This window comes from Buteo buteo, chromosome 13 (genome assembly GCF_964188355.1).
Source record: "Buteo buteo chromosome 13, bButBut1.hap1.1, whole genome shotgun sequence".
Classification (NCBI taxonomy): domain Eukaryota; kingdom Metazoa; phylum Chordata; class Aves; order Accipitriformes; family Accipitridae; genus Buteo; species Buteo buteo.
The window spans coordinates 11,668,070-11,695,562 of NC_134183.1; the positions used below are offsets into that span (position 1 = coordinate 11,668,070).

At 40.2% G+C, this 27,493-nt stretch overlaps 1 protein-coding gene across 3 annotated transcripts; it reads right to left on the reverse strand.

Annotated features, from left to right (window-relative positions):
* On the reverse strand, positions 1-27,493 carry GOLM2 (golgi membrane protein 2). Of its 3 annotated transcripts, XM_075044730.1 has the most exons (11): positions 26,818-27,493; positions 20,159-20,213; positions 17,895-17,997; positions 16,716-16,806; positions 15,054-15,198; positions 14,075-14,155; positions 13,614-13,712; positions 11,987-12,160; positions 5,988-6,155; positions 3,911-3,990; positions 1-1,750 (listed from the first exon to the last, which is right to left on the reverse strand). In XM_075044730.1, exons 1-11 carry the CDS (start codon positions 27,142-27,144, stop codon positions 1,670-1,672), a joined length of 1,404 nt encoding a protein of 467 aa, XP_074900831.1. In that variant the 5' UTR covers positions 27,145-27,493; the 3' UTR covers positions 1-1,669. The 3 variants fall into 3 exon arrangements, with proteins under 3 accessions (XP_074900831.1, XP_074900829.1, XP_074900830.1); XM_075044728.1 differs by lacking the exon at positions 3,911-3,990; XM_075044729.1 differs by lacking the exons at positions 3,911-3,990; positions 5,988-6,155.

Consider the following 27,493-nt stretch of genomic DNA (forward strand, 5'->3'; position numbering starts at 1 on the left):
TACTTTAAACAACTTCATTTATTAGAACCCATAAATGTTGCTTTCATTAGAAGAATCAAGTTAACACCTAATTCAGGGTGAAATTACATTTTAAGACAAAAAAATTGTAGTGCTTAAATACAGTATTTACTGAAGACTGCTATTCTTAGAATCCTGGTACAAGTTCATACTCATTTTGTGGTATTAGTATGGTATCTAATTCTGAGCAGGTTCAGCATTTTATTTTCAACTGAAAGTACATCACACCATGCAAAGGGCTATTCCCCCCATCTGCCTCCCAGAAGTATGGAATGAAGAGCTCAAGCCTTAAGTAAAAAAAAAAAAACCTTAAGATGCATCACCAGAATCTGAAATTTTTACTTCTTGTATATTTAAGTCTGATTAGTAGAAGATCCCTGTAGCCAAAAAAAAAAAAAGTTAAAAAGAATTGTATGACTGTTGAAATTTATTTAAAAGGTTCACTGAATTGGCATCGAGCAAACCTTAGCTGTTACTTCAAACTGGAACCTGAGTACAGAGATAAAGTACAATCACCCATGTCATTGGCCCTATAATTTCTTTTCACAGTAGCCCTTTTGGAGAAGCAGGTTGGGTTAATAACCGTAATTTCCACTACTGTAGACCAACAGAATCATTTCCATAAAATTCAGAAAGTGCTTAAACACGGAATACAAAAAGTATCTAACTTACAAACTTTCCGATATAGAAAATCAAAACATGGAACATGGCAGATGTTTAGAGATCTGTATCAAAGTATTAAATTGTAAATTAACTTGAGTGACTGTGACACAGGATGGATGCTCTCAAGACAGTGAAACAGTGCATACCACGTATTTACCGAGGGTAGGGGTTGTTCCTTCCATTAAGGTTCCTGCAAAGCTGATGTAGACTTGCCTGTTTCTCACTAACACACTTGCTCTCTTTAACACATACACAAAGATTTCCTATAAGCTGTGCTGAATTATTTATATTACCTTTTAAAATAAGCTATTAGTTACACAACTTTTTCAGGATGTATCAAATTATTAAAAATCCTAATATCACCAATTTCCAGCTCTAGCTACTAGATTTGGTCACTGTATATGAGAATTAAAATGGTACTTGCTTCCGAAGACCGTCATAGCCTTTCCTCTGTTACATTAAGGAAGGAGCAATTTTTTAAACATTCAGTTTTCATTCTCAACTGATAGCTCACCTGCAAAATACAAAAACACAGCACTCATGAGAAAAGCAGTATTTTTGCTCATACAGGTATTACTGTAGAAAAGGAGTCCTTTGGCTGTACATTGTTTCCACAGTGTATTTGTTACATGAGATACAAACTGTACAAGTTCTCCAGTTTACAAAGTTTTCTAAATTGCAGAAACAATTCAGCCCATATTTATAATATTGGTTTTAAATGTAAAGATTATTACAGATAAGGTACAGTCTAAGTAATTGGCTCAATGTAACAACAAAAATGTAGTTTTAATACAATTTGCAATAGTACAACTATGTACATATGTACAGAACTGTTTCCTTCTGTTATGTCGCTGACTTTGAGTATACTCATCACTTTTTATTATCAGCTTCCTTTAAAGTAAGAAACACAGAAGTAAAAATGGTTCAGTTTTGCAGCACTTCAAGTTCCTCAGTTGAGATCTCTCCTCATCCACATTTCCTGCTTAATTTAGGCCTTAAAGAACACCATCACTGAAGCGTGGCTTGCCATAATCAACGAGGTCATTTTGTAGATCTCTTTCTTCATCATCTGCAATTAAAATATTCAGATCAAATCTGATGTGATACTACTGAAAAAACGTTTAAACAGACTTTTCCCAGAACATGCTGCTAATGCATACATCCACACTGAATTGGCCTTGTCTGGTTAAGGGAATGGAGTCATTGGGGAAAATATGGAGGACACATATGGGCCTGCGATTACAAGTCCAGCTGTCAGCACTCTGGGACAATATCTTTGGCTTTATTGCAACCATGTTTCAGTGATTTATTGACTTAAGAGATTGTAGAACTAGTTAAACTTACTACTGTAATTTGAGAATCTTCCTAAAAAGACTTCAACCTCTCCCGCTAAAATCCAACTACAAAGTCAATTACTTTGGCATGTTACATTGCCATTTTTTAACCCATTCCAGAGTTAATACACTGTACACTTTTGCAAAGACTGGGTACCTGACAGGACTAGCACAGAGAAGTCAGCATGACCCCCTCCAGGCTAAGATAATACTTTTTCCACCTACTTCTCAGATTTGAAAGATGATACCTTCCACACAAACATGGCACAGCACATTTTTCAGTCACGAGATTTTTACTAATGCTGGAATTGACTTTGCTGTCAACATTTTTATATACTGCTACCTCGCATGTCAGACTTGAGGGTAAAATTTGAAGAGAAACTTTTAAAAATGTGAAAGGCAGCTCTCAACCTTTTCCAACCTCTTATCAAGGGAAATCCCTGTTCTCCCCCTCAGCACTGCTGAAGACTCAACAATACATTTTTCACCACTACTCTTCACAGCTGAAACAAACCCATCTAGCCAGGCTCCTACATGATAAAACACTCAGCCCGTCAGTCAAGACGTCTACTTGTGAATTGCAGAATAGCTGCGCACTCAGCCAGGGAACACACAGCAGGAGCTGAGAGCAGGGCAGGGGCAACGCATTGTAAGTGGCCACTTCAGGCGCGCCACATCTTTCCCAGCTGTGCTTGGTTCGTCTTTACAATAGATTTACAGCTTTGCCCTTGACTGGAAGAATGAAGATGTTTCATCTCATTTTTCAGATCCAGAATGACTCTCTCGCTCCACCACTCTACTTTGTCCTACTTCTTGACTTCTACTCCTTGGGTTTTGGTTTTTGAGCCTCATGGAAAATCATAAAATTAAAACAAACCTGTGCATCCTCAGTATAACCATTTACTGTAGCACACACAAAAACATACATCAAGAAAATGCACATTCAGTAATTTTTTTCAAGTGATGTTTTAAAACATATTATAATATTCTGCATTCTACCTGTGTGGGTCCCCAGCCTTCTTCCCTCAATAAGTGAAAAAGCCCTAAAACTTCAGTTTGTGTCAATTAATAAGCTCTTCTTGCTTTTCAAAGCTGTGTTCCTTTATATTCAGGAAAGATGCTTGTTCACATGAATGGAAAGCAAAGTTAAAGTTTACTAAGTCTTCTACTAGATGATAAGCTGCCTGAAGCTCTTCAACACTTCAACAACAATTACTCATGAGCCTGCACGCGAGGTTGGTACCCGATGGTAACATACTCCCAACAGCAAAAGGCTGAAGCTTATCTACATGACACATGCTTTTGTTTGGTAAGAAACTACTAATACAGCATGTGGATATCACTTGATTTATATAATCCAGCCACCACAAAAACATGTTTGCTATAGTAGAAGCCAACAACTTTTAAATATCACCTTGCATTTCAAACAGGTAGACTGAAAGAAAGAATGCCAGATTAGATACTGACATTCACATGAGCATATCTCCCAAAGTTGTGTATTTTCCTCCGATAATTTCAGTCTAAGGCCCACACATTTCTAGTGGCAACAGAAAAACACGTTTAATTAAATTGCTTTGTTTGCACAAGCCACATGCTTTGTTCTAGCCTGATGCAAAACCGTGTGATGTTTTTCTAATAGTTTTTAGACAGAAATTCAGGTTTTTTTCCCCTCCCTAAACAATTGTAACCACTCTCCCTCCAAACCCCCACAATTCTACCCTCTCATGCCCTGCAAACAAATTACTGTAAAGACTAAAGCAGACACTGTTTCTAAAATGCTACTTCTGGAAGTACCACTTGCCATGCTGCTTGACTTGTATCAAATCAAGTCAACAAGTTATTAGGAAACCCCATAACAAAGGGCTTGGAAAAATAAGTCTGAGGTAGTAACATACACTGCTCAGACTGTTCTTCATGAAAAGGCTTCCAGAAGTCACTCTTTCATCTTTACTCCCAGATATTAAATCCATTATGCCTATACAGATATACAGAGGGGTTGATCAGAAAAATGATTTTCGCCAAGTCCAAATTTAAAGCCACCAGAGCAGTGAACTGACAGGTGCCACATGTAAATGGGAAACAGTTTTATGAGGCCATTTGCAGTTAGAGCTCTTACTTTTTCAAATATCCCTTGCATATCAAGCTACATAAGCACAATCTCTACAGTTTTTAACAACTTTCCACCACTTGCTACTATATCATACCCACCCTTTTGGAAGTGGCATACAGGAATGCTGTTCATTTACTGGTAATAGTTTACAGCATACATGTTATTAACTCTTGCTACCTAAAGCCATTAGTTTCCCTGTAAAGGCCACCATAGCAAGGTATTCATAAGCAAACCGGCATGGAGCTCTGAGGTACAGCAAGGGCCACGTCCCTCCACCACTTGGGCAGCCAACCTCCTCCCACACTCCTGGTCAGCAGCACAATGGCTGCAGGTAAAGACGAGACCAAAAGCTGGGTGAAGTGAATGGTACAAATTAGCAGAGATAAGTAACAGTTACGTGGCCTTGGTTAAACCTTCAAGAATGGTATTCTCAAGTCCAGTTAAGGAACTATGGTGGTGAGGAGGCAGGCATCACCCACTGCTTACTATGGGGAACTGAAATAAAAAAAATGAAATACCCAACTCACACAACTGCTTCAATTTGCAGAGCAGAGCTTAGATGTACAAACATGCACGACATACCATGCTTTCCTTTTCATTACAAGATCATAACGATTAGAAGCAAGTCTCCTACTTCCACAGCATCGACAGAAGCAGCTGTATATACTTTCGTACCTTCATTTAGAAGCTAGCTGGTACAAGCAAATTACAACCCAGTAATAATCCATCCAGAGGAACAGATGTTAGCAATCCAGAGTGACTAAATTCCGCTGCGAGTTTTGAGCAAGTGTAACAAAACAGGACGCATCTTCTGGAGCAGCAACTGAGTTTTCATTTTTATCAGTAAGTTAATTAACTGCCCAGGGTTCTGATCCATACTTTTCTTTTGCTTGTTCATGAGTTTCAAACTACCAGCCCAGCCAAAAAATGCTTACACTGCATAGTTAGATGCAGGCCCACAGAAATCGGTTGCTTTTTATCAGCTTTTCCTATTAATTATGCTTGGAATACACCACTTAAAAACATGTTCAAAAAACTACTAACTAAAAAAGTTGTATCATGAGGATCTAAATCTGGGTGCCTGTAGAACTTCAATCATGTCCATCCGTCCATCGTTGTCCTGTCCCGTCCCCATCCCCCCCCCTTTATTTTGCACTTTGCTTAATTGGAAATACTGTATATGTTTAGGTATACATTTTTACCCTACAGACATGCAAGCCCTTCACAAAATATTACCAAACAACTAGATGGAGAATGGTAGACAGCGTGCCAGATACGTGGCAGACAAGCACTGAAACGCATGCAGAACAAGAGGTGGCGAGCATGCATATACAGGTATGAGGCTGGCAACAGATTAATGAGTTTTGAAGTTTGGTTAGCAAGGAAAACCAGAAGCCTGTTGAATCTGTGTACAATGTGCAAAAATTACACTTAGAATTGCCAACTGAGACCTCACTGCATACCACCTTAAGGCAGATGTGACAAAAGCAGTAGTCAAAAAAAAAAAAACTACGCTTCTGTATTTGAAAATTGCCTTAGTAATGTCAAAGACTACATCCCAACTAGGTAGATACCAGATTTGTGGTTTAGACAAAACCATTTCTGAAATTTGAAGTGTCTTAATTTTCCTAGCAGAAACTGTATACATAACTGAAATAAGGTATCAAAATCCTCTCACTGGAAACTGCTGTAACATTGCTTTCAAACAGAGAGCAAGACCAAATTTTAAAGATTCCTAAAGCTTATTTATTCTATACTAGAAATTTGTGATCAGCTAAAAATAGCGAGGCTTTACACAAATTCAACAAGTAAACTCAGCGTGGATTTTATTACAATGGGATGGAGATAAGGCCCAAGCTCACCTTGGACGTCTTCTTCTCCACCATCACCATCCTCTTCCTCATTGTAAGCCAGCTCAGCCTGTTTGTCTGCCTCATACTCACCCACGTTACCATCATCCCCATTATAATCTGCCAGTTTAGAACCCTGCTGCGGATCAACAGGGGATTCATTCTCATCAAAGAATCGGCCTGTGAAGTAGGCAAAGGATTAAGTCAGAAGCAGAGAGGAAAGAAATAGGAAGATACTAAACGAAAGCAGACCACAGGTTAAGATAGTTGGGGGTTTGTAGTAGTTTCAGCTGGAGGAGAAAGGGGGTAGAAGGGAGAGGGCTTGGGCAAGGGGAGAACAACAAGGCTTATGGAACACCTCCATGCCAAAAGGATGTACTCGGTCATTCAGCATTTGGATCTTGTGAAATCTGATATTATAAGCTTCACTCTTTGGAGAAAAGAGCTAGAGTAAGCATCCAAACAAAACACTCCATCTTTGATTACCTACAAACACCAATAAAAGTTATCTTAAAATGCTGAGGAGCATGCAGGGGAAGTTTTTGTGTCTAGGCTTTTTTCTGAGGAGGACTGGCATTTTTCTACACACAATGGAGCAATATATTGCTGACTTTGTATACGGTAATGTCTGCAGAGCATGTACCATACTGTCAAGGGTAAAAAAAAAAAAATCTATCAAAGATCTGCTTTGCATCTCTGAACTGATTTTTTTAACTACCTAATTAATTTGGCTTTACACTCTGGATTCCTGTTAAGCTTTAACCATTTTCAAAATGTTTTGAATCCAGTATTTTTGTCTCCCAGCAAAGAATTAAGAACAGTTCCAGATACTGAAACAATGCACAAGAAAAACGACAATTAGCTGGAACTATGAAATGACTAGACAGTCAACCAAGCACACAATGAAAGATTAATGGTGTGATGTCAAGTTCAGAGCTGGTGTTTAATGGGATATGAGGAGATCTGTTCAAGTCCAATGCAGTTCAGTCTGCTTGTCCATTGCTTAAAGAATGCAACACTGAGTCTGCAGAATATACAAGTCTGGAGGGATTATGTATAAATGAGAAAAACAGGATTAAAGTGTGATACAATCTTTACAGACTGGAAATGGACTGAGAAAAAATCTGCCAAGGCAGATGTTAAGTGATTCGCAGTGGAAGCAATTAAACAGGAAAGTAAAACTGGAGAATATTATTTCAACATTAGGATTAAAAGGAAGGTTGTGGTTACAATGGACAGATGTAAAAATGAAATTATTTCTTAAAACAATGAAAGCTATCATATGTGGCAGTATATAAAAATCAGGACAGAAACTATAACATAGTGCTTATCTGGATGGGGAAGAAAAGCAGAAGAATCACATCTAGTGCAGCTCAAATATACAGAAACAGAAGTTTCAGTTATTTTCATAAAATAAGCAAGAAGAAACTATGATCTGTTTAGAAATCAGAAGTTTAATATATTAGTCATTCTCTATTCATCTAAAATTGAGGAATCCTCGCTATTATTGTTTGTAGTTTTGGACACTGCATTATATGTAAAAAGCAGACAGAACCATACAACTCACACACGTTAAATACAAAATAAGCTATGGAAAGACAACTGAATGCACTTAACTTACAGAAAAAACAAGCCTGTAGATATGCCAGAAATCCCGTGACAAACAAGTACTGAATAAATTTAAGCTGACAGAAGGAAAGGTTAAAATATTAGAAAAAGATCCTAGGAAACACAACAAGCCCATACAGGCCTGTGAGCTGAAGCTCACGCGAGCAGCCCAGTGTACAGAACAGCCCTGGTGAGCTTGGGATTCCAGCACAGCTGCAGGATGCAGCTACTCTTTCAGTACAGGCACTTCATTCTGCTTTAAGCATTTGGTATTTTAGCTCAAGCTACTTCAAATCGAGGGAGGAAAGGCTGAGCACACAAGCCTCACCAGCAGTCATTTTGGGCTAAGTGGTCTTGACAGCAAGTCCACTGCCTGTGCATGCTGAGTCAGGTGTACAAAAGATTTAGGCAGTAGATGACTTCTCACACGACATCAGGAGAACATCAATACTCTAATGCAAGGCACATATCACGGTCTTGGGATACCAAGACTCCAGGCAAACACTGAAACAGGAGTCGCTGGTAGCCGGACCAAGCAATGCACCAATTGCCTTCTGAAACAGACAGGTAAGACCTGGAATCTTGATGGCATTGTGGATCTCAAATCACTCCAAACCTCGGTCAGTGGCTGTAACGCAGGCATTGCATGGACTATTTGAGGCACAGTGGAGTATGTTCTCCTGAAGCACAAGAGGTTAGTGACAGCACGGAATGCCCCATAAGGATGTCACCGATGCTAAAATCTGCAGGTAACATTTGCCAAAATGCATTCTGAATAGACATGGGGTATTACTCAAAGCTGGATCCTTAGAAACACACTACTTGAAGCAGCTGTCCACGTGTTCATCACTAAGGATCTGCTTACAGGACAACTTTAAACAGCAGCATGGACTGGAGGTTTGCTGCACCCAGCATTTTTCCAGGGTGCCAGGTAAAAGCACAAATAGTGACATTCCTGCAGTCACTTTCAGGTTCTGCTGCTTTTGAAACCAAACAGTTGCAATGTGCCCATCTCTATACCTAGTACCAAAGTTGCTTTTTAAATCTATGCTATCAAAATAAAAAAGGAAAACATCTTTTTGGGAGAAGCTCCCCAATCCTGAAACTGGACAGATATGACAGCCTGACCAACGATGGTTACTAAGTCCTATCCTATGGGCTGATGCACAGCAATTTATGAAGTGCTCAGTAACCAAAGCCCCAGCCAGGCAATTGTCTACAGTGAAAGCTGTGTGCCAGAGCTGGGCTCCTCTATACCAGAGAGATTAATTTATCACCGAGGGACCTTTCCAAACAGCCACTGCTGACCAATTAGGAAAGAAATCTTCTACAAACCTGGATTTGCTATTTCCATATACGATAGAGAAACACTCTCCCTCATTGCATCATTACAATGTAAGCTATTACAAATATGAAGGAGCAAAGAGAAAAGGAAAAGACTAATCGGTGATGATGACTGACTCTTAGGTACCCATTCACAGCCTACAATGGAGACATTTCATTCGCTGCTCCTGCCTACAAAGCTAGCCCACCACATCATTTAATCCATTACCAGGGAAGACTGCCAATCCACTTAAAAACCCCAACAACTGAAATATGGAGCTCTGTCATTTCAGCTGTAGTCACTCAGCCTGACAAGCACAGGATATTCAAGAAGCTCCTTTGATAAACTAAATAGTCTCACACATCTCAGGATACACAGAATGGAAGAAAAGCTTGCACAGGTTGCATGCCAATTTTGAATACACCTATCCCCACTTCATCAGAAAGATCCATGAATGATATTAAAACAACTGAAGCCTTCCCTAAAGATCTCTTTCTTAAAAAAACCACACACAAAACCCCAAACCCAACAAAACAGTAAATTGATATTCATTCCCTACTTCTTCAACCCTTGCCTTTTTAGAGCTTTTTTCCCCTCATACTAAATCCTAATTTATTTTTTTTTTTTTCCTCTCCCCTGAATTCCTCCCAGCTTCACATCATCTTTCTTTGGTATTTAAAGCCAGAGGATGGCCTCACAAGCACTAGGTAAAAGAGTTAGTTACTCTATCTTATTATCTTATTTGACATTCCTACTAACACATCCCAGAAGAAAAACCTCACCTCAAACATTTGTTAGTGACTAATACCCACTGTTGACCACATCGGTTTTGACCAAACTGCTCACTTGTTATTTGTCACTTACTCTGTGCATGTAATTCTCCATTCTTAATTGCAGACTACTTTTATGTTTACAAACTTTTATGTTGCTGAAACCACATCTTATACATTGTTTATCATCCAGCACTCAAAATACCAAACAGTGCCAAGCAAAGGATGCATCTTTGTAAACCTCACAGAAGGTTTTCAAATAAAACTGTTAGTAATACCTATGCCTGAAATATTCTTTTCTTAAAGTTGTGCACCCACCAAATAGCAATTTATTCCTGGCCAGGTCTCCATTAATTTGCCTACAACAAAGTCACATATCTGTTTTTACTGTTTTCGTTCCTTTGAATACATACTTTTCAGATCATATCACTTTGACACAATCTGTTCTTGAAAAATCAGTGTTAACCACTTGTCATATTGTATTCAAACTGATTGCAAATTTGTCCAGTTACCTTTCCAGATATCAGAGCTAGGCTGCTGGGCCTCTAGAACTCCTCAAATCCTCTTCCCATTCACTTTTTAAAGACACGTCCTCCTGCGGTATGATGGTACCTCTCAAAGTTGTTAATGGTTCAGAAACCGTTTCAGGTAGCTTTTTAAACCTCTCAGATAAGGTCCGGCACTACCTACTACTACTCTGACCCTTGGGGGGCGCACAAGGGCATTGGGGGAGGAGAGAACACACTGAACTCCCACATCCCTGTACACCCCTTTATGCCAACATACACCCTCAAGCTGTCTGCTAGCAAGTCTGACTATATGATCACAAGCTCCGTTTTAATTTAACCTCTGCTTCAGAATAGCAACTAAAACATTCTACAGGAGTAAATGGAGTATTATTTTAAACTTAGTTCTCTGTTATTCAATTTAAGAGATTGCTAGAGGTTAACGCTTTTTTACTGCAATTTCTCCAAGCTACAGAATCGCCAGTCAAGTTCTAGACCAAGAAAAGGAACTGCAACAACTTAATTCTAATGAAGGGAACTTCCCAAACTAAACCTTTTATGACAAAAATTAATTCACAGTTCCATGTTCCTAAGAGCAACCCAAGCTTTCAGAATTCTTTTCATTGATCACTGAAACCAATTTATGATTCTATTTCAACAAAATTGCTATTTCTGTACCACTGTTTATCCAATCCACAGAATTAACACAGGTTTCTGGAGGGAAACTATAGAATCCTTTTCTCCTCCCAATTCTTTTGACTCTGAAGATGGCTGTTCTAGTGTAGTAACTTGTCATCTTGGAGTACAGACAGATTTTAACCACAGAAAGCGAAACCTAAATGAAAACTACTTAGCTGAGAGTACAATGAAATTTGAAGTTGAATTTATAATACCTATACAAAATAAAGAAAAAAAATTTTTTTTTTTTAATCCAAATAAGAAGAGATGTTTCAGCACTATGTTTTTTCTTCCAAATGCCCCCTCACCACCCAAATGCTAAACAATTGGAACTAGTTCTTTGAAAATAACTAGGTTAAGGTATACCTAGTCAGGATACTCTAATACTTGGGAGTATAGTACCTCCACTGATACTGTAAGAAACTTGTTTCAATGCAATAGGAAGATGCAAAATCAAATGCTGTAGGCATAACACTCTCCCAGTGTTATGGTATCAGCTGCAGGGTAGACACGCATCTCAAAAACAACAGTACACAGACAGCTGAATGTGTCTTTGCAAGTTCTTACCTGCTGTCTGCCCACTATGCCTCAGCAGTATTACCACCATCATACACAATAAACAAATACATGATTTGCTCCTGTCTGAAAGCTTCTTCCTTGCGCAGACATGGAAGAGAAGGGTTCTGGAAAACTTCCTCACACAGAAGAACAAACTTCTGGGCAATACACATATACCATCACAAAGACCCCCTATGTAAGGGCTGAATTCTTACGATATTGTCCAAAACATTGTATTTAAGTAATGCAGTGTGAATATAAGTAACTCGGTATCATGCATGTATCAAAATCCTTGACTTAATCTATTTAAGAGTGTAGTAATTTCCAAAAGCATTTTAAATTCCTAGAAGCCAATAATTTTTTTTAATGACTAGGAGATATATATATATGAAAGATGACACATTAAGGCATATCTTTTACACAGTAACATTACACATTTCTTTTCAGGCTTACCCTCCAGAAGGCCACCTGCTGTAATAGTTCCTATTTTCCAGACAGGCACTATTACAGACAGAAAATGAAGTTATTTTCTTAATATATTGAAGTATATGATATTGGCCAACTTACTTTGCTTCATCTTCTGCAAGTCACTAACTCTGCTCTTTGGAATTTTTATATGGTCTGTCTCAATTTTGTGTTCTTTCTGATTTTCCACATTTTCTTCAAAATTTAAGTGCTGGAGAGAATTTGGAGGTATCTGCTTCACAGTATCAGGATTTCCATCATTGTCACTGTGCAAACCTACAGAATGAGGAAGCGTGTTTGGTTTTTACATGGTTCAAAAAGAAGGCTAGAATGTTACTGCAAAAGATAATTCATCACATTTTAATATGTAATCAATCCTAAGTCGTTACCTTCTCAGCTGATTTTCTGTATGTACTTAAGTGCTTGATGAAGCCCAGAACAATAATACGTTTATGTATTTTTTTTATCCTCCTGCTGATTCTGCTTTTCAAATCCACTAAGCATCATTTATTGTTTCAAGAGCTATGATCTGAGGAGAAGGTTGCAGTAGGTCACAGAAGTTATGCTAAAAATAATAAGCAGAATCACAGGACTACATAACCGAGGAATAAAGAAAACCCTGGTCCCCTTGAAATTCACATCAACCTTCTGTTGATAAACTCTAAATTCAACGAAGCAAGCTTTTCACTTGCTACTTTTTATGTTTTCTCATTAATAAAAGTCAAAATGAAGGAATACCTCAGAACAACAAAAAGAAACGAACTATTTAAAAGATTTGACATTTGGAAATAATAAACTTTAAATGTATATACAGACTTTGAGCTCCCCAATTTTGGTATTCTAATCTGCTTACACATCCACTGCAAAAGGAAAGACATTAATAAATACTTCTGTTGCCTTTTTTCAAAAGAACCAAAAATGGGCATAACAAAAAACTTCAAGCTGTTTGGTCATGTCACAAATACGTAACGAATACGTTACATTTAATGTTTTTTAGCACAACAGGATTTGAACATGCCACTTGCAGTGCAGATATAACCTAACGTTCTCTTTGACGTTAAAGCAAGGTGATTTGATCCACCAGGATTAAATGTAAGGGTATTTTCTACAGATTTGTGTCCTTTCTAACTGTAATTCTTCTAAACCCTTTCACTACAGTACTTTTAGTTCTCTCATGTCCTAAGCCTCCCCCACATCACCCTCAAGTGAGCTGTTCACAGGCACAGGAGGACACTGAGCAAGCAATAGTACCACTGGTTTAATCTCTGAATATAACTGGCTACTAATAGATCAACAACCAACTCCTGATGATATGTTGCAGCCCTATCTAATTAGTACCCCTAAGGAGGAATACTAATTTCAATTTCTCTCCTCTGTCCAGTAGAGAAATCTTGAAGCACTTATCTTTGAAACTTCTAACTCTCAAATTTGGCTGAAGTTGGTCAAAAGGCTCAGAAATTACTGGGGGGGGCGGGGACGGGGGGGACGGGCGACACGGGCGACACAAAAAGAGATCGTACAGCCAGCAACCTCAGTGCCTCAGGAAGCCAGACTAAGAACACACTCAATCTTGCATCCTGCAGAAATTGATCGTTGTTTTTCATTTTGTAACCACATCAAACAAAAGAGGGGCTGGCCACCTACATCTAACATCATGATATCGTAGCAGAAATTAAATGGTAAGTTTCCTACAAATAGTTGATTTGTCACCTGCAAATAAGAATTTTACCTGGTGCCAGATTTGGAGCATGGGGCTGTTCAGTTGGAAGATTTATAACAGGTTGATGACCTTCACTTTTAGGAGCTGAAATAAGTGGCTTCTTTAAAGCTAAAACAAAATACACGGACAAAAGCATTAACATGAAACAAACAGACACTATATACCAGGCCTTCCTCTTACAATCCTGTAATTTTGTTGTTGTTGTTTTCTTGTTTTTAAACCACAGATGAAAATATAATTCAGGGGGCACGGGGGGGGGGGGGGGGTGGGGGTGGGTGGTCAGAAGCATTCAGTTTTGAGAAATCAAACCTCTAAAGCACAGTAAAAATTATCAGATTTTACACCTCACTTGAATTTTATTTCCATAGACAAATTTTAAAACTTCGCATTCACTATGAAACACATGGTATTCAAACAGAATATATATGCCACTAAGAAGCCAAATGTGGAAGTATTAGAATACTTCTAACCAGTGGGAGTATCTTCAGCTTTAGCAGGGTCATTATCTTCTATTTCAGGCATGCCTGCATCTCCTCCTGGTTTGATTTTCTCTGTAAGAGAAGAATAGGGTATTCTGCCTTAACCTTTAAGGTTGAACAGTGAATTTCCCTCTTGTGGAAGGCTCTAAGACCAGTAGAAAAGTCCTGTATCCACAGAACATGTCCCATATTGATAATGCAACTACAACACTCCTTATATTGTACTGTCAAAGTCACTGAAGACTGCTTTGGAGCAGTGCTCCCAAAGTCAGTAAAATTTTCAGAAAAGGATGGGAAACAGATGTACTGCTCTTGGCAGCAGAGTAAGAGAAGCTTGCTGCAAGAAGCTGGCCGGAATAGACACTGAACTGATAGAAAAAGGTGCCAATTTAGCAGCACAAGAAATAGAAACAAAAGGGAACCCATCTACCTTTTGGAGAGGCCTACAGGAAGGGAACAACCACAATAGTTACTCACTGAGAGCCTCCTGTACAGCTCCTGATAACCAAAGGACCCCACTGTTCCTGCTGACTTACACAGCTACAGACTTCTCACAGTGGTTTCAGTGCCCCTCACCTCCAGACACTGTCTCTGTGCAGATTCCAGCTCTCCAATAGCATGTCCCTTCCCTAGCTCACCCCAACACACATCTCACAGGGAGGGGAGAGGCCATCCCCAGTTCACAATTGGCCACATGAGGAAGGAGATGTGAATGAACCAACAAAGTGAACACAAAACTATGCAAGAAACTACTTTCATAAAAGGACCCAGAGAAAGGACATGCCAATCTCTGGATACCTATAAACTCTAACTTAGTACAATCACATGCAGCTAATCAACTTATCTGAGCCAAAAAATTCATTGTTTTACTTCAGAGAAATGCATGATTCTGTCTGATAGCAAAAGGATACAACACAACTGGCACATTAACTATCACAAATGACAAAAAAAAAAAAAAAAAAGGAAATACCTTTGCCATTTACAACACGATCTGATGGCTGCTCATTCTTTACTGTGTTTTTATCTTCTGCCTCTGGAACAGTCTTAGATATTGCCTGGTCATCATTATGGGGACTTACTTCAGTGTCTTTGCTGGACTGAATTTTTTGCGTGGCCTGTTAGAACAAATTCATAAGGAACCAATATTAAGCACATCCCTGAAAATTACAAAACAAACACCCTCAAATTCAAGATTACTTTGGTGTCCTGGTTTTGGCTGGGTTAGAGTTAATTTTCTTCCTAGTAGCTGGTACAGTGCTATGGTTTGGATTCAGGATGAGAAGAATGTCGAAAACACACTGATGTTTTCAGCTGTTGCTAAGTAATGTTTATACTAAGTCAAGGATTTTTCAGCTTCTCATGCCCAGCCAGCAAGAAGGCTGGAGGGGCACAAGAAGTTGGGAGGCAACACAGCCAGGGCAGCTGACCCAAACTGGCCAAAGGGGTATTCCATACCACATGATGTCATACCCAGTATATAAACTGGGGGGAGTTGGCCTGGGGAGGATCGCTGCTTGGGAACTAATTGGATGTTGGTCGGCAAGTGGTGAGCAATTGCATTGTGCATCACTTGTTTTGTATATTCCAATTCTTTCATTATTATCACTGTCATTTTATTATTGTCAATAGTATCATTATTATTTTCTTCCTTTCTGTCCTATTAAACTGTTCTTATCTTAACCCACAAGTTTTACTTTTTTCCCCAACTCTCTCCCCCACCCAGGGGAACGGGGGGCAGGGAAAGTGAGCGAGCAGCTGCGTCATGCTTTGTTGCTGGCTAGGGTTAAACCACAACACTTTGGGTAAGCAAAATCACTTTTATGAATTAGGTGATCACCAAAGCAAACAACAGCAGAAGTCCTCTATATACAAATCTGAATCCTGAGGGTAGGAGATGAGAGTATGGACACATAACTGAACAGAAAATGTAAAATACAGCATGGCTGTATAACATTTATATTGGCATACACAGCTCTTAAGTATAACGCAAAGAGGTTAAGACATTGGCCTTAAGCCTTGGGTCAGAGACTTTGAAGCAACTCTAGATTTTAAGAAAAGATCTGACTGAAATCTACTTTAAGTCTGCCTTGTTATTTGAAATGTTTGTAAACAGAGATAAAGCAAGGAAATGAAATTTTAAGAAAAGCAGGTTATTTCATCTGTTTGTAGGAAAGAGGCCCATATTCTTTTGGCAGCTTGCACGATATAATTACACCCTTGATACCATTCAAATACCATTGTTATTTGCATCACATTAGCACCTCGAGGCCTCAATAGAGATCAGGTTCCCCTTTGCAATAACCTGTATAAGGTTGTAAGAACATAGATCCTACCCTGGAGAGCTACAAAGTAATATCCATTTTACAGAGAAGAAACTGAAATCCTTAGACATGATGTCATGTAGGAAGGCTGTAGCAGAGCAAAGCTTTAAGCCTGATCTTCAAGGGTCAGTTCACTGACTGAGCAAAACAGGCAGATATTCTTACACTAATACCCATTTAGGGCTGCTCAGGACAATATTTGACAAAAGTTAGGGAAGAAATGTTCATGGCCTCCATATAGCTGAAATGCTGAGTCAAATAGCAGACTTTAGGCCCTTCTAATTCAACAAAGAAACTTGGCTGCGCATTACCTTTTGTTCCTGCACAACTTGGTCCATTAATTTCTTTATGTTTTCTTCATGTTGCTGTCTCATTTCCTTGATCTGCTGCCCACACTGCAGACTTGATTAGAAACAGATTATTAGTTGTATTTCATTCGTTGTATCTGCTCTCCCATAAATAAAATAGGGGTAAAAATATGAAGTGGCACAAAAAGCCAAACCTGAGATATAACTAGAATAGTCTGTCCCAAAAGCCTTGTCCTGGAATGTGTATGGAGTGGAAATGGACTGAATACAGAAAGAAAGCAGAACTGGAAAAAATAGGGACAGAGCAGAAAAACAGTAAAATAAACAGAATGGCCTTGAACATATTTCCTCCAAAACCTGGAAAGCAACCGAAAAGTCAAGCTTCACAGTTAATCTGTCATCAGCGTATATTAATTCCACTAGGAAAGCAATCTCTCTCTCATGGCTGTCAACACAGAAGATGCACAACTACTACTATCAGTTACTGCTACCAACTCAAATAACAAGATCTGAATAACACAGCTAAGTGTCCCAACTTCTCTAACAAGCCACACAGAGATCAACCCAATTCAACAAAACTCATGTGTCCTACCAACCCGCAAATACTCAACATAGCACATAAAGAATATAATTTTGTGCGTGAAAGTTTCAAACATTTTCTCAAGTGTTAATCTCCCCCATCCCTCAAAGCTTCAGAATTAGTTGTTCTCCCTGCTTCTACATCATAAACTTACAAGGCTGAGATCAACTTAAAATTTCAATATACACAATGCTTTCAACTTCAATTGAAAAAAATAAAATTACACTTTTAGAAAGACAGCAATTAACAACCCTGGCAGCTTACAGAACTGCATTGATTAAACTCTTTCAAGTATTTGTTAACCAAAATCTCCATGTTATAAAAAAATGCATTGACTTAAAAATTGTCCAATGCTGAAAAATTCCAGTAAGTCAGATTTTTCTCAGATCATATCTCACTTGGGGGGGGAGGGGGGGAGTAGAACACCACAAAAAATAAAACTTCAAAAATCAAACAACTAGCTAAGTCAAAGTTACATCACCAAGTTAGTACACTCAAGTTTGAGGATCAATAGGAATAGGATTAATTTGCACTTTTTAATAAATACAGACCTCCATTACACACACGCGAACCTACAGTTACTAACATTCTTGAAGACATACCTATCATATTCCAATCTCCTTGTAAGGTAAGTATTATTCTTCTTGTACTCGTGAAGCTGATCTTCCTGTCGAATGAATTCCTGACGTAATTCTGCTAGTTGTTCTAGATGAAGAAGCAAAAATCAACACAAATATAGAAATATAAGAAAAAAATGCCCCATGGTGTATACAACTTTCAATATTGCTATATAGGTTAAAAATTTCCTCAAGTTCTGTTATTTATTCTAGATATACTTTAAAGATTCTTAAACTAACTTGAAAAAAATGCCAATTTACTCATGTATGCCAGATGTCACTATGAATTACAGAACAATTCTTCTGATACTATGCCTGTCCTGGTTTCAGGGTTTGCTAGGGAAAACAGTCTGGGTTATTCCTGCCTCAGGCAAAGACAAACCCATTCATGGGATTGCTTTTACTCAAGGACCTGGGTGCACTTGGTGGATAATGCGGGAGGATGGGGAAACCTGATCCGTACCTCAAGGGGATTTGATTTTGGGTGAGAATAGACAATGAATTAAATTGTATGATGTTAATTGTATATCATTACTTCTACGGTAGCTCTATGCTGTATCATGGCTATTACAGTAAAAATCACACAGATTAATGAAGAATGAACTTCGATGAAACCGAGCAAAGTGCAGCGATGATAGAACCATAACTGGCTTCAGCATGCAACAATCCAACACCACACACCGTATTTCCTGCCCTGAAAGACTGTTATGACAGATGGAGCCCAAAGTCATGGACTAAATTAACTCAACGGACATTTTATAGGGCTGGCCAATAGACTAAGGGAATGATAACTGTATGTATATATCAAGAGACAGGAAAGGTGGTGGTGATTAATTGGGATATACTGGAAAGTGTGGGACCTGGGCATGACATAAATGGTATAGAATAAGGGGTGGATATTGGCCTGGTTTCAGCTGGGATAGAGTTAATTTTCTTCCTAGTAGCTGGTACAGTGCTGTGTTCTGCATTTAGTGTGAGAATAATGTTGATAACACACTGGTGTTTTAGTTGTTGCTAAGTAGCAATAGCAGGATAACTAAGTTAAGGATTTTTCAATTTTCCATGCTCTGCCAGCAAGCAGGTGTACAAGAAGCTGGGAGGAAGCACAGCCAGGAGAGCTGACCTGAACTAGCCAAAGTGATATTCCATAAAAATACTATAGAGGGAGTTGGCCAGGAGGGGCAGATCGCTGCTCCAGGACTGGCTGGGCATTGGTCAGCAGTGGTTAGCAATTGCATTGTGCATCATTTGTTCTTTCTTGGGTTTTATTTCTCTCTGTTATCTTCCTTTCCATTACAATTCTTCTTACATTTTATTTCAGTTATTAAACTGTTCTTATCTCAACCCACAACTTTTACTTTTTTTCCGATTCTCCTCCCCACCCCACCAGCAAGGGGGAAGGAGTGAGCAAGCGGCTGTGTGGTGCTTAGTTGCCAGCCGGTGTTAACCCACAACCACCCCTAAATTTTTCTTTACCTTTTCCTTCAGAAGACCTACATAATGTTATTTCACCTTTCTGTTGGAAACCTCCTTAATTTCCTGAAAGATTCTGTTATTCTGAGTAACACAAAAGTACTACTAGGTTACTTTAGGCATGATTGTCAAATACTCTTTTTCTGCAATAAGTGTACAAAAGAAAGTACCTTCACACTATCTATAAAACCAATACATATTTCTCGTCTTCACTAGTAATTGTTCTAGAATTTCTTCCCCCTGCTCCTCAGGCTACCAATAATTATTAAGCTTCCTACTATTTTAAGTTTCGACTACATAGATACAGGCAGAAATGCCAAGCACATTGTCTGCAGGCATGTTCAAATTTTGGCATTAGCCGTTCCAGGTCACTCTGAAACCCATACAGTAAGATTACAGGCATTGTGATCATGTCTGTATATATCAGCCTTAGAAGATGTTTTTTGGACCTTTTCTAACCCAGCATGAGTATCACAACATCGCTGATCCAACCTATACTAAACTGTGTATTTGGTCATGAAAATGATTAAAATATCTTGGAAGTAAGCAGTGCCAGAATACATGTTCTTTCTGCAGACAGTAGAGCAAAGTCTACAAGAGCCAAACCTACACTTACTCAGACAGGTAATAAACAAATATAATGAAATTTCACATTATGCAATGTTCCAGCATCCCTTGATCTTTCATTTAAAAATGTATGCTGCAGTACCCAGGCTGTTAAAAAAATACACAACTTCACAGTCTGCCAAACTACTGTTTGGCCATAAATTCCTTACCCTTTAAACGATGTATGTCTGCCATTTGATACGATATGTTGTTCTGCAGCTTAATCTGAAAGGAAGAAATGGTTATGTAAATATAAACAATCAGGAGGTTAGATAGGTTTTAGACTGTGAAGACTCAAGTGTGTTTGTTTTCATTGTAAAGACAATGTATGTAAAGGATTATCAGAATGACATATACAAAGTTCTTGTAAATATAAGTAATGTATATTTAGTTGTCTATAAGTGATATCACCAACCTAAACACTCTATTTAGGCTTTGCTAACAAGGACTTACAAATTTATTTCCAGAACATATTTCTATCCAAAAAGTAGATTCTGTCAGGACTAAAATAAACACACTGCATTCTGATACTGCAGGAGGAGACGGTGAATTTCCAATGTCAAAGCATAAGTGTATAAAAATAAACACACAGCATCATTAGCAAAAAATTTTTACCTAATGTGTATTTAAAGTAAAATTTTTGTGTGACGCTACCTAATATTCATAACACATGTTTTATTTTTAAGAGAGAATCTAACACCAGTAGACTTCCACAACAGCTTTTAATTTGGTATTTTTAGTAAGGAAAAAATAGCAGTTACAATAAATAAGAAATGCATGTACACAAAGTCATTAAGTAAAGATGCTTTGCCTTGTTCTTACATAAAGACATATGTAAAGACAAAATATAGCAGGAATGAAGAGAAAGACGCACATGTAGAACATACTGAGAAAGCGTGGAAAAAAACCACAACTGTCATCAGCCAACATTGATGCTGTAATTATTTTTCTTGTAGTTTCATGATCGATATAAATGGTAACTCTAGAAAGGGTGCTGAAACAGGGTTGTCATTCTTGGTTTACAAGGTCAGAACTACCGCTCAGAATACCAAAATGAAGTACAAGCACACCTACTCTGGCACGGGGGTCACACACACAACAGGCTATTACAATTCCCACACAGATTCTGAAGCTCAGCGTCTGAGTCAGTTACCTACATTTCCTGTCAAAACAAACAAAAAAGACATATGCCCTCTCTTTAAGACTTCCTCCACCCACCTCCACCTTCCCTTTTATCAAATTATTAATTTCTTTAAAAATGTTTCAAGTAATGTTTTTGTTTTTAAAAGAGGCACTCAAACTCTGGACTGACTCAATTTGTCCCATATGGGTTGAGACAGGCATTTATAACTTTAGGAACTATGGCCATAGAAGAACTGCTGAAATCGTGATTTTCTGCAGAACAGAGTGTACAGCAAGGCATGCATCCAACAACTCCAGTCACATAATAGAGGCTCCTTATGAAACAGAGTGCTCCATCGAGAGTTTTGTTTGTGCCAGACTGCAGTATCCTGGCTCATCCCTAGCAGCAATGCACACATGGGCAGTGCTGGCAGCAAACCCTGCCCCATGGCTGAGAACAAAAGCCAAGAGGGTTTCTGGAGTGCAGAGAGGCACCACTGCGAGCCCAGCCACTTCACAAGGCTTTTCCCAAAAAAAGAAAGAGTGGCAGATGATGCAGTCTTGTGGTAACCTGAGAACTCTGACCATACTGCTCTGAAATATGATATAAAATAAGAACACCCAATAGGGACACTTAAGGAGCCTTCTCAGCACATCAGAAAGCCACTCGTTTGAGAAGCAGTTACACATGTGCTCTGCCCACCAAGACATTTAAGGCACACTACTTACAGGATGCACAAAGAACAATACTCTATTAAATGAAAGCCTGCGTTGGACTTCCTGTGCTTTATTTCCAAAGCGCAAGTAACCCCTGCAGTGGGGGCTTCACACAGAAGCACAAGCACAAGACAAAAGTAACGGCCAAGCCTTTCTATTCCAACAGGCGCCCATCTTGCCAGCTCTCCATCAAATGGACACAGGGACAGGGGAACAGACACAAAAAGAGCAATTTGTTGAACATTAATGAAAAAGTATCCTTCCCTATTTTGCAAAGGCACTGGCAATAACAACCAATTTTTTTCCTGTCTTCCACTCTTATGCAGTTCTCTCCCAGAACCCAATAAATGTACAAACAAAGGAGATCCTGGGAAGCAGCGGGTTCCATTTTCAAACCTCCATCTATCAGAATTCATAATACATAAAGCCTTCTTACTGGCTTGCTTCTGTTCATGCTATAAAACATTTGACTTGCCATGGGCTTGGGGAGGGCTGCCTGTCTGTTAACAGGAGTTTGATTTGAAGATAGCATCAGTTTTATCACACAATCTTTCATTTTGGCGATTTTGACTTTCAGAGAAAAGTGACAGAATTTATATCCAAAACAGCTCAGCTGACAGCAAATGTCCCTCATCAGAAGGATAGAAAGGGAAGATGATTTCTTATGATTCATGGGATCTGTTCCACCTACACATGCAAAAAAAACCACACTCCACAAACCATGGCACAAGTCCAGTTCTGAGCTGTGTCCTCCTTGAGTCTAGACCTATTTGTACTGTTCATATTTCTCAGTGGCTTCTCAGGTCCTTTCCAAAGCAGTTGGGATGTGTAAAAGAAATTCTCTGTAGCCCAATGAGCTCTGAACATGAAAAAAACTTCAAAAATCTTGTGCATGCTGGAGCTATGTACATGCAAGGCAACCTTCCAGTGCTGTCTGAAGTGTTAACAGTCTTGTCATATATCGAAAGGCACTGTAAGAAAAAAAGTTATAAACACACTGGAGCTTATCTCTATGTATGGCAGGACAGAACACAGGTGGTATTACTTCCTGATGAAGTAAGTGATGAACTGTAAATATCCACACATATTTCCCTGGGAGTCATTTCTTTATCTAGCAAGAACACCCTCTGAATTGCCTGTCAAAGCAGAACGAGCAGATGTCCATATTCCTCTGTGGAGCTTCACAAGCCTGGGCATTCCCAATGCATTGCTAGGGCACGTGTTGGAACAGCACAGGAAAGCTGTTTAAAAGTCTATATGCCACAATTGCATGATCCTTCTATTATTGTCAACTGCCTTTTTCAGAATAGACAGTGCTATCATCAGGCAATTAGTACAGCGTCAGAGATGACGTTATCATCAGGAACGTGCGGTAAGATTGGAGGATGCACTTAACATCACTGCTGTAAAGCTACAGCTTTGCAAACTGAGGAGCTATCAAGGAGTTTTGGCAACAAAGAACACAACCAGCTGCTCCCGAGGATGTTTTACTGAACAGTTTCATCCTATGAAGCACCATTTCTAGGCACCAGCTAAGGGGCAAGGCTGTATTACACACCTGGCGTTGCCAGCAACAGCTTTGGAATGAGAAAGGCATGCTCTTGAGAGCTGCAACAGCAAATACAGAGCTATGAACCCCTACACGCTGGATGGTTGCCATTTGGAAGCTCTCCACCACAAATTCCTGCCATTCAATCATTTTATTGAGTCTATTGCAAAGGGACGTGTAAAACTATGCAAAAAAAAGTATCCTCATGGTATGCTACAAAAAAGCATGAAATACTGAGTAAACTAATGCTACTTCTGCATGCATCACCTCCCCAAACACTGGGGCAATCACTACTCCTGTTTGCCTCCCAAGAGGAGCTCCAAAAGAGGAGAACTCCTCCAGTTTGTTCCAAGGTCCAGCAGACCATCACAAGCTTACCAAGAGGAGCACAGGGTGACAGGAGAAGAGAATTCCCAAGAAGTCATGCTTTTTTTTAACACAAGACACTAGGTCACACTACTACATTTGCTCATAAGAGCAAACAATATTCTGGTGCAGCGTGACTGGCTTCTTATGCATACAGTGGGAAGGAGGAGAGAGACAAGGGTTCGGGCTTGACTACAGATATCACTGAGCTAGGAGGAAGCTGCCCGCAGAAATTCAAGTTGCCTCAACACTGGGGAATGCACACTTAATTTACATGACCACAAGGCAAAGAATCTCTTATGAAGACATGGGAGCATAAAGCAGAATTGACACTGTGAACCACCAGAGTAGCATCTTTCAAATGCATTTTCTATGAAATAAGCCTAGATCTGTTGTGATCACACCCTGGGAATTACCAGTCCTGGTTTTATTACAGCTCCTGAATTTCACAAATGTACTAAGATCACTGGTAAAACCCAGTTTGTTCAAAGAACATCCTTGCCTAATTCTATTTTGAGACAAAAAAATTACCATTCAAGCCTTTTTTGGTCAGACACTTTATGCCTACTAGTCAGTGGTTTTTTTGGTAACAGATCTTTATTCTCTACTCTCTAAAGTACACTCACTTAAAGGGATTTTTTTAGAAAAAGCAATAGGATTGCTGCCACTGAGAACGTGGCAGTAGCTCACATGGGAGCAAGAGAGAAAGGGACAGCGACTGGTTTTTGATGAAACATACTGCTATTCTTGCCTATTAAGGCACATTGAACATTTTGAACACAAGAAGAGAGGATATTCAAAAGCTGCTAGCTCACATGACCTTAAATGGTAGCTTCTAGAACAAAGAACAAGGATACAGGACATATACTGCAGTATGCATACACTTAACAATAAAAATCAATTTGTGAGGTTTACTAGTCTCATTTTTCTTGCTCCCCTCCTGCTCTGTCTGCCCTGTGAGATGCCAGACTTTGACAGCATTCAAAGACCAACCAGATTTATGGAGAACACCACAGTGGTCAGGTGCAGGCAGGTGCAGCTCAACAGCACCTCAGTTTATATCATGTGCATCAAAATGGGCTCTGGCTTCCAGTAACCCTTGTTAGACACCCTGACTTAGCACTTGCATTTTCTCTCCTGGTGTCCTACAGTAAATCATCACAGATTAAAAAAAAATACAATTTTCTTCTATTAAAAGCAAGCCTCGCTGTGCAGCCCAATAATTGATAGCTTACTTGAATACCACCAGTGGAGTTTTATACCTGGCAGTCAGTTACAACAGCACATGAAACAAGCTCCTTGCCCTATGAACACAGGCTGAATCATAAGAACACAAAAATCAACTTTACCTACATAAAGAACATCCGTACTGCAAATACCCACCAATATTACTTCCCTGGAATATCCTTCGCCACTTCTCCAACAGCCTGCAGCTTGGAGGCAGTTTCAATGGATTTATCAACCTTCAGCAGACCTTCTCCATTAATTTGTCCAGACTAGCCATGCACTCATGTTATTTTACTATCCTCAACAGCCGGAGAAAGGGAGTTCCAGGTCGGTGCTGCGACTGACCACCTCCTGTGTTTTCAAACTACTACCGTCTCTGAATGCTTGCTTTTACCAAAGAGGGCAATGAACAACTAAACCTATTTGCCCTCTATTCGCATGTAAAAGTTCAATTTAAAAAAAGAAACAAAACAACAAAAAAACCAAAACAAAACCCCAACAGTTTAGAAAACTACAATTTTCTGGCTTTTACAAGCGGAAGCATCTTTGTTAAAACCTTACTGCTTTGAGTTCAGCATCTGTTACTCATCAGACCTAACTATTTTGATCTCTGTATAGAATACTTATTTATAAATTAAACTAGATTTTGTAGTATCATAATATATTTATCGCAATGGTGTTAGTTGCATTTATTTCCAATAGAGAGCACCAGTATCCACCATTACATATCTAATCAGGCTTTTTATTCCAATCTCAGAAATTAAAAAATTTTTTTTAAAAAGTGTTTGCTGAACACACAAATGGCTTAATTTTAATGGTTCGTAGGAAAGAACACATAACTTTAATACAAACTAAATCAGTTTGAAGGACTCCATAATTCTGTAATGAGCCATGTATGTGTGCAGATTTTTCTGTGACAATTAGATGTATTTTCTTATAGTGCTCATCAAATGTGTGATATGAAAGGGCCAGAAAAACAAATTCATCTAGTAATAAGCCTGAGAGTGTAATATTTCCATGAATCCTACTGTGATAAACAGCGTTCAATTAGCAGAATTATGAACTGCATGCAAATAGAGTACACGCTACCATACACGACTGAGTAAAAGAACTTGTCTGCCTAACTCCTCTGTAAAGAGTTGCCTGTGATGATTATGAAAGCGGAACAGTGAAAGTTGATGCATTCACTCATTTTCCCTTCCACAACAAAAGAAATTCCCAGGCCACCTCCACATAAAAGGGCAAGCTGAATTTTGTATTAGCTTGTCTCTTCGCAGCTAAAGGAAATGACACGTAATGTCAGCAGCAAGAACTTTCCCCAAGCGTATGCTGGCTGCATAAGAACCAGACCTTGATGTGCAAGGCATTTTGAGACCGACAGCGAGAACAAGCTCAGGGGTGCTACGCTGCAACATTATACTCGATTCGTTTTCCTTAAGGCCAAGCAAACTGTAGTTTTAAGGCTGCTTATAGCTTTTTGACTGATCGCGAAAGATGAAACAATCTCAGCAGAAGAGGAAAGCTCATAAAAAAAATTAAAAATAGCCGCCCGGAAGACAGTGAGCTCTCACTGTTTTCACCGTTAGCACACACACTGCCTTTGCTAGACATTTTCAGCTGTTTTCTGGGATGCCTTCAGAAACCCCAGCGCACAGCAAGTGTCCCGACGGCAACCAAAGCCAACGCACCAGCTCTAGAAACCAGTGCCTTCGGGGGCTTATTCCACCCTCAGGCTGCAGGCGCTGCAGGGACACCGGACCGAGGGTGCCCCCCCGGGCAGAGCCACCCCGCAGGGCGCCGGGGGACCCTCCCGCCGTCCCCGGGGCCCGGCTGCACCCTCCACTCTACCTTGCTGTCCTCGCACTTCTTCACCTGGCCGTCCCTAGCCTGCAGCTGGCTGCTCAGGTGGCTGTAGTCGGCCTCCTTCTGCTCCAGCTGCTTCTTGTGGGAGTCGACCTTGCCCATCAGGTCCGAGTTCCTCTTCTCCAGGCGCCCCCGGGCCACCTCGGTGCGCTTGGCCTGGCTCTGCAGCTCCGCCACCTCCTCCTGCAGCAGGGCCTGGCGGGACGAGGCGTTCCAGCAGTTGAAGGCGAGGATGGCGATCACCACCAGCAGCGCCACGAAGACGAGGGAAGGCAGACGGCCGCCCCTCCGGTTGGCCCCGAAGCCCACCATGGGGGAGGCCGCCGGGCGGGGGCTTCACCCGCTCACCGCCTCCGCCCGCACCTGAGAGGGGAGAAGCAGGGACGCGGCGGGGCGGAAAGGCCGCTCAGGGAGCCGGACGGCGGGCGGAGGCGCTGCCCCAGGGGGCCGGGCGCATTCCCGGCGGCGGGCCGTGGGGGAGAAGAGCCGAGGGGAGAGGAGAGACGAGAGGAGGGGACGCGGCCGAGGGAAAGCCGCGCCGGGGGCAGGGCTCTGCCCGCGCTGCCGCGGCCGGCCCAGGCGCCGCTCCCGCCCCGCGGGGAGGGACAGGCCGCAACGCTGCGCTGGCGCCGCCACCGCGGCGCGCCGCCCCCCTCGCCGG

Bases quoted from the DNA above. Each gene is read 5' to 3' on its own strand.
- GOLM2 (XM_075044730.1), bottom strand. From the start codon at position 27,144: ATGGTGGGCTTCGGGGCCAACCGGAGGGGCGGCCGTCTGCCTTCCCTC. The intron at 20,214-26,817 runs GTAGAGTGGAGG...TCTTCCTTTCAG, and splicing joins AGAAGTGCGAGGACAGCAAG to ATTAAGCTGCAGAACAACAT. The intron at 13,713-14,074 runs GTTAGAAGTATT...ATTTTGTTTTAG, and splicing joins AGCTGAAGATACTCCCACTG to CTTTAAAGAAGCCACTTATT.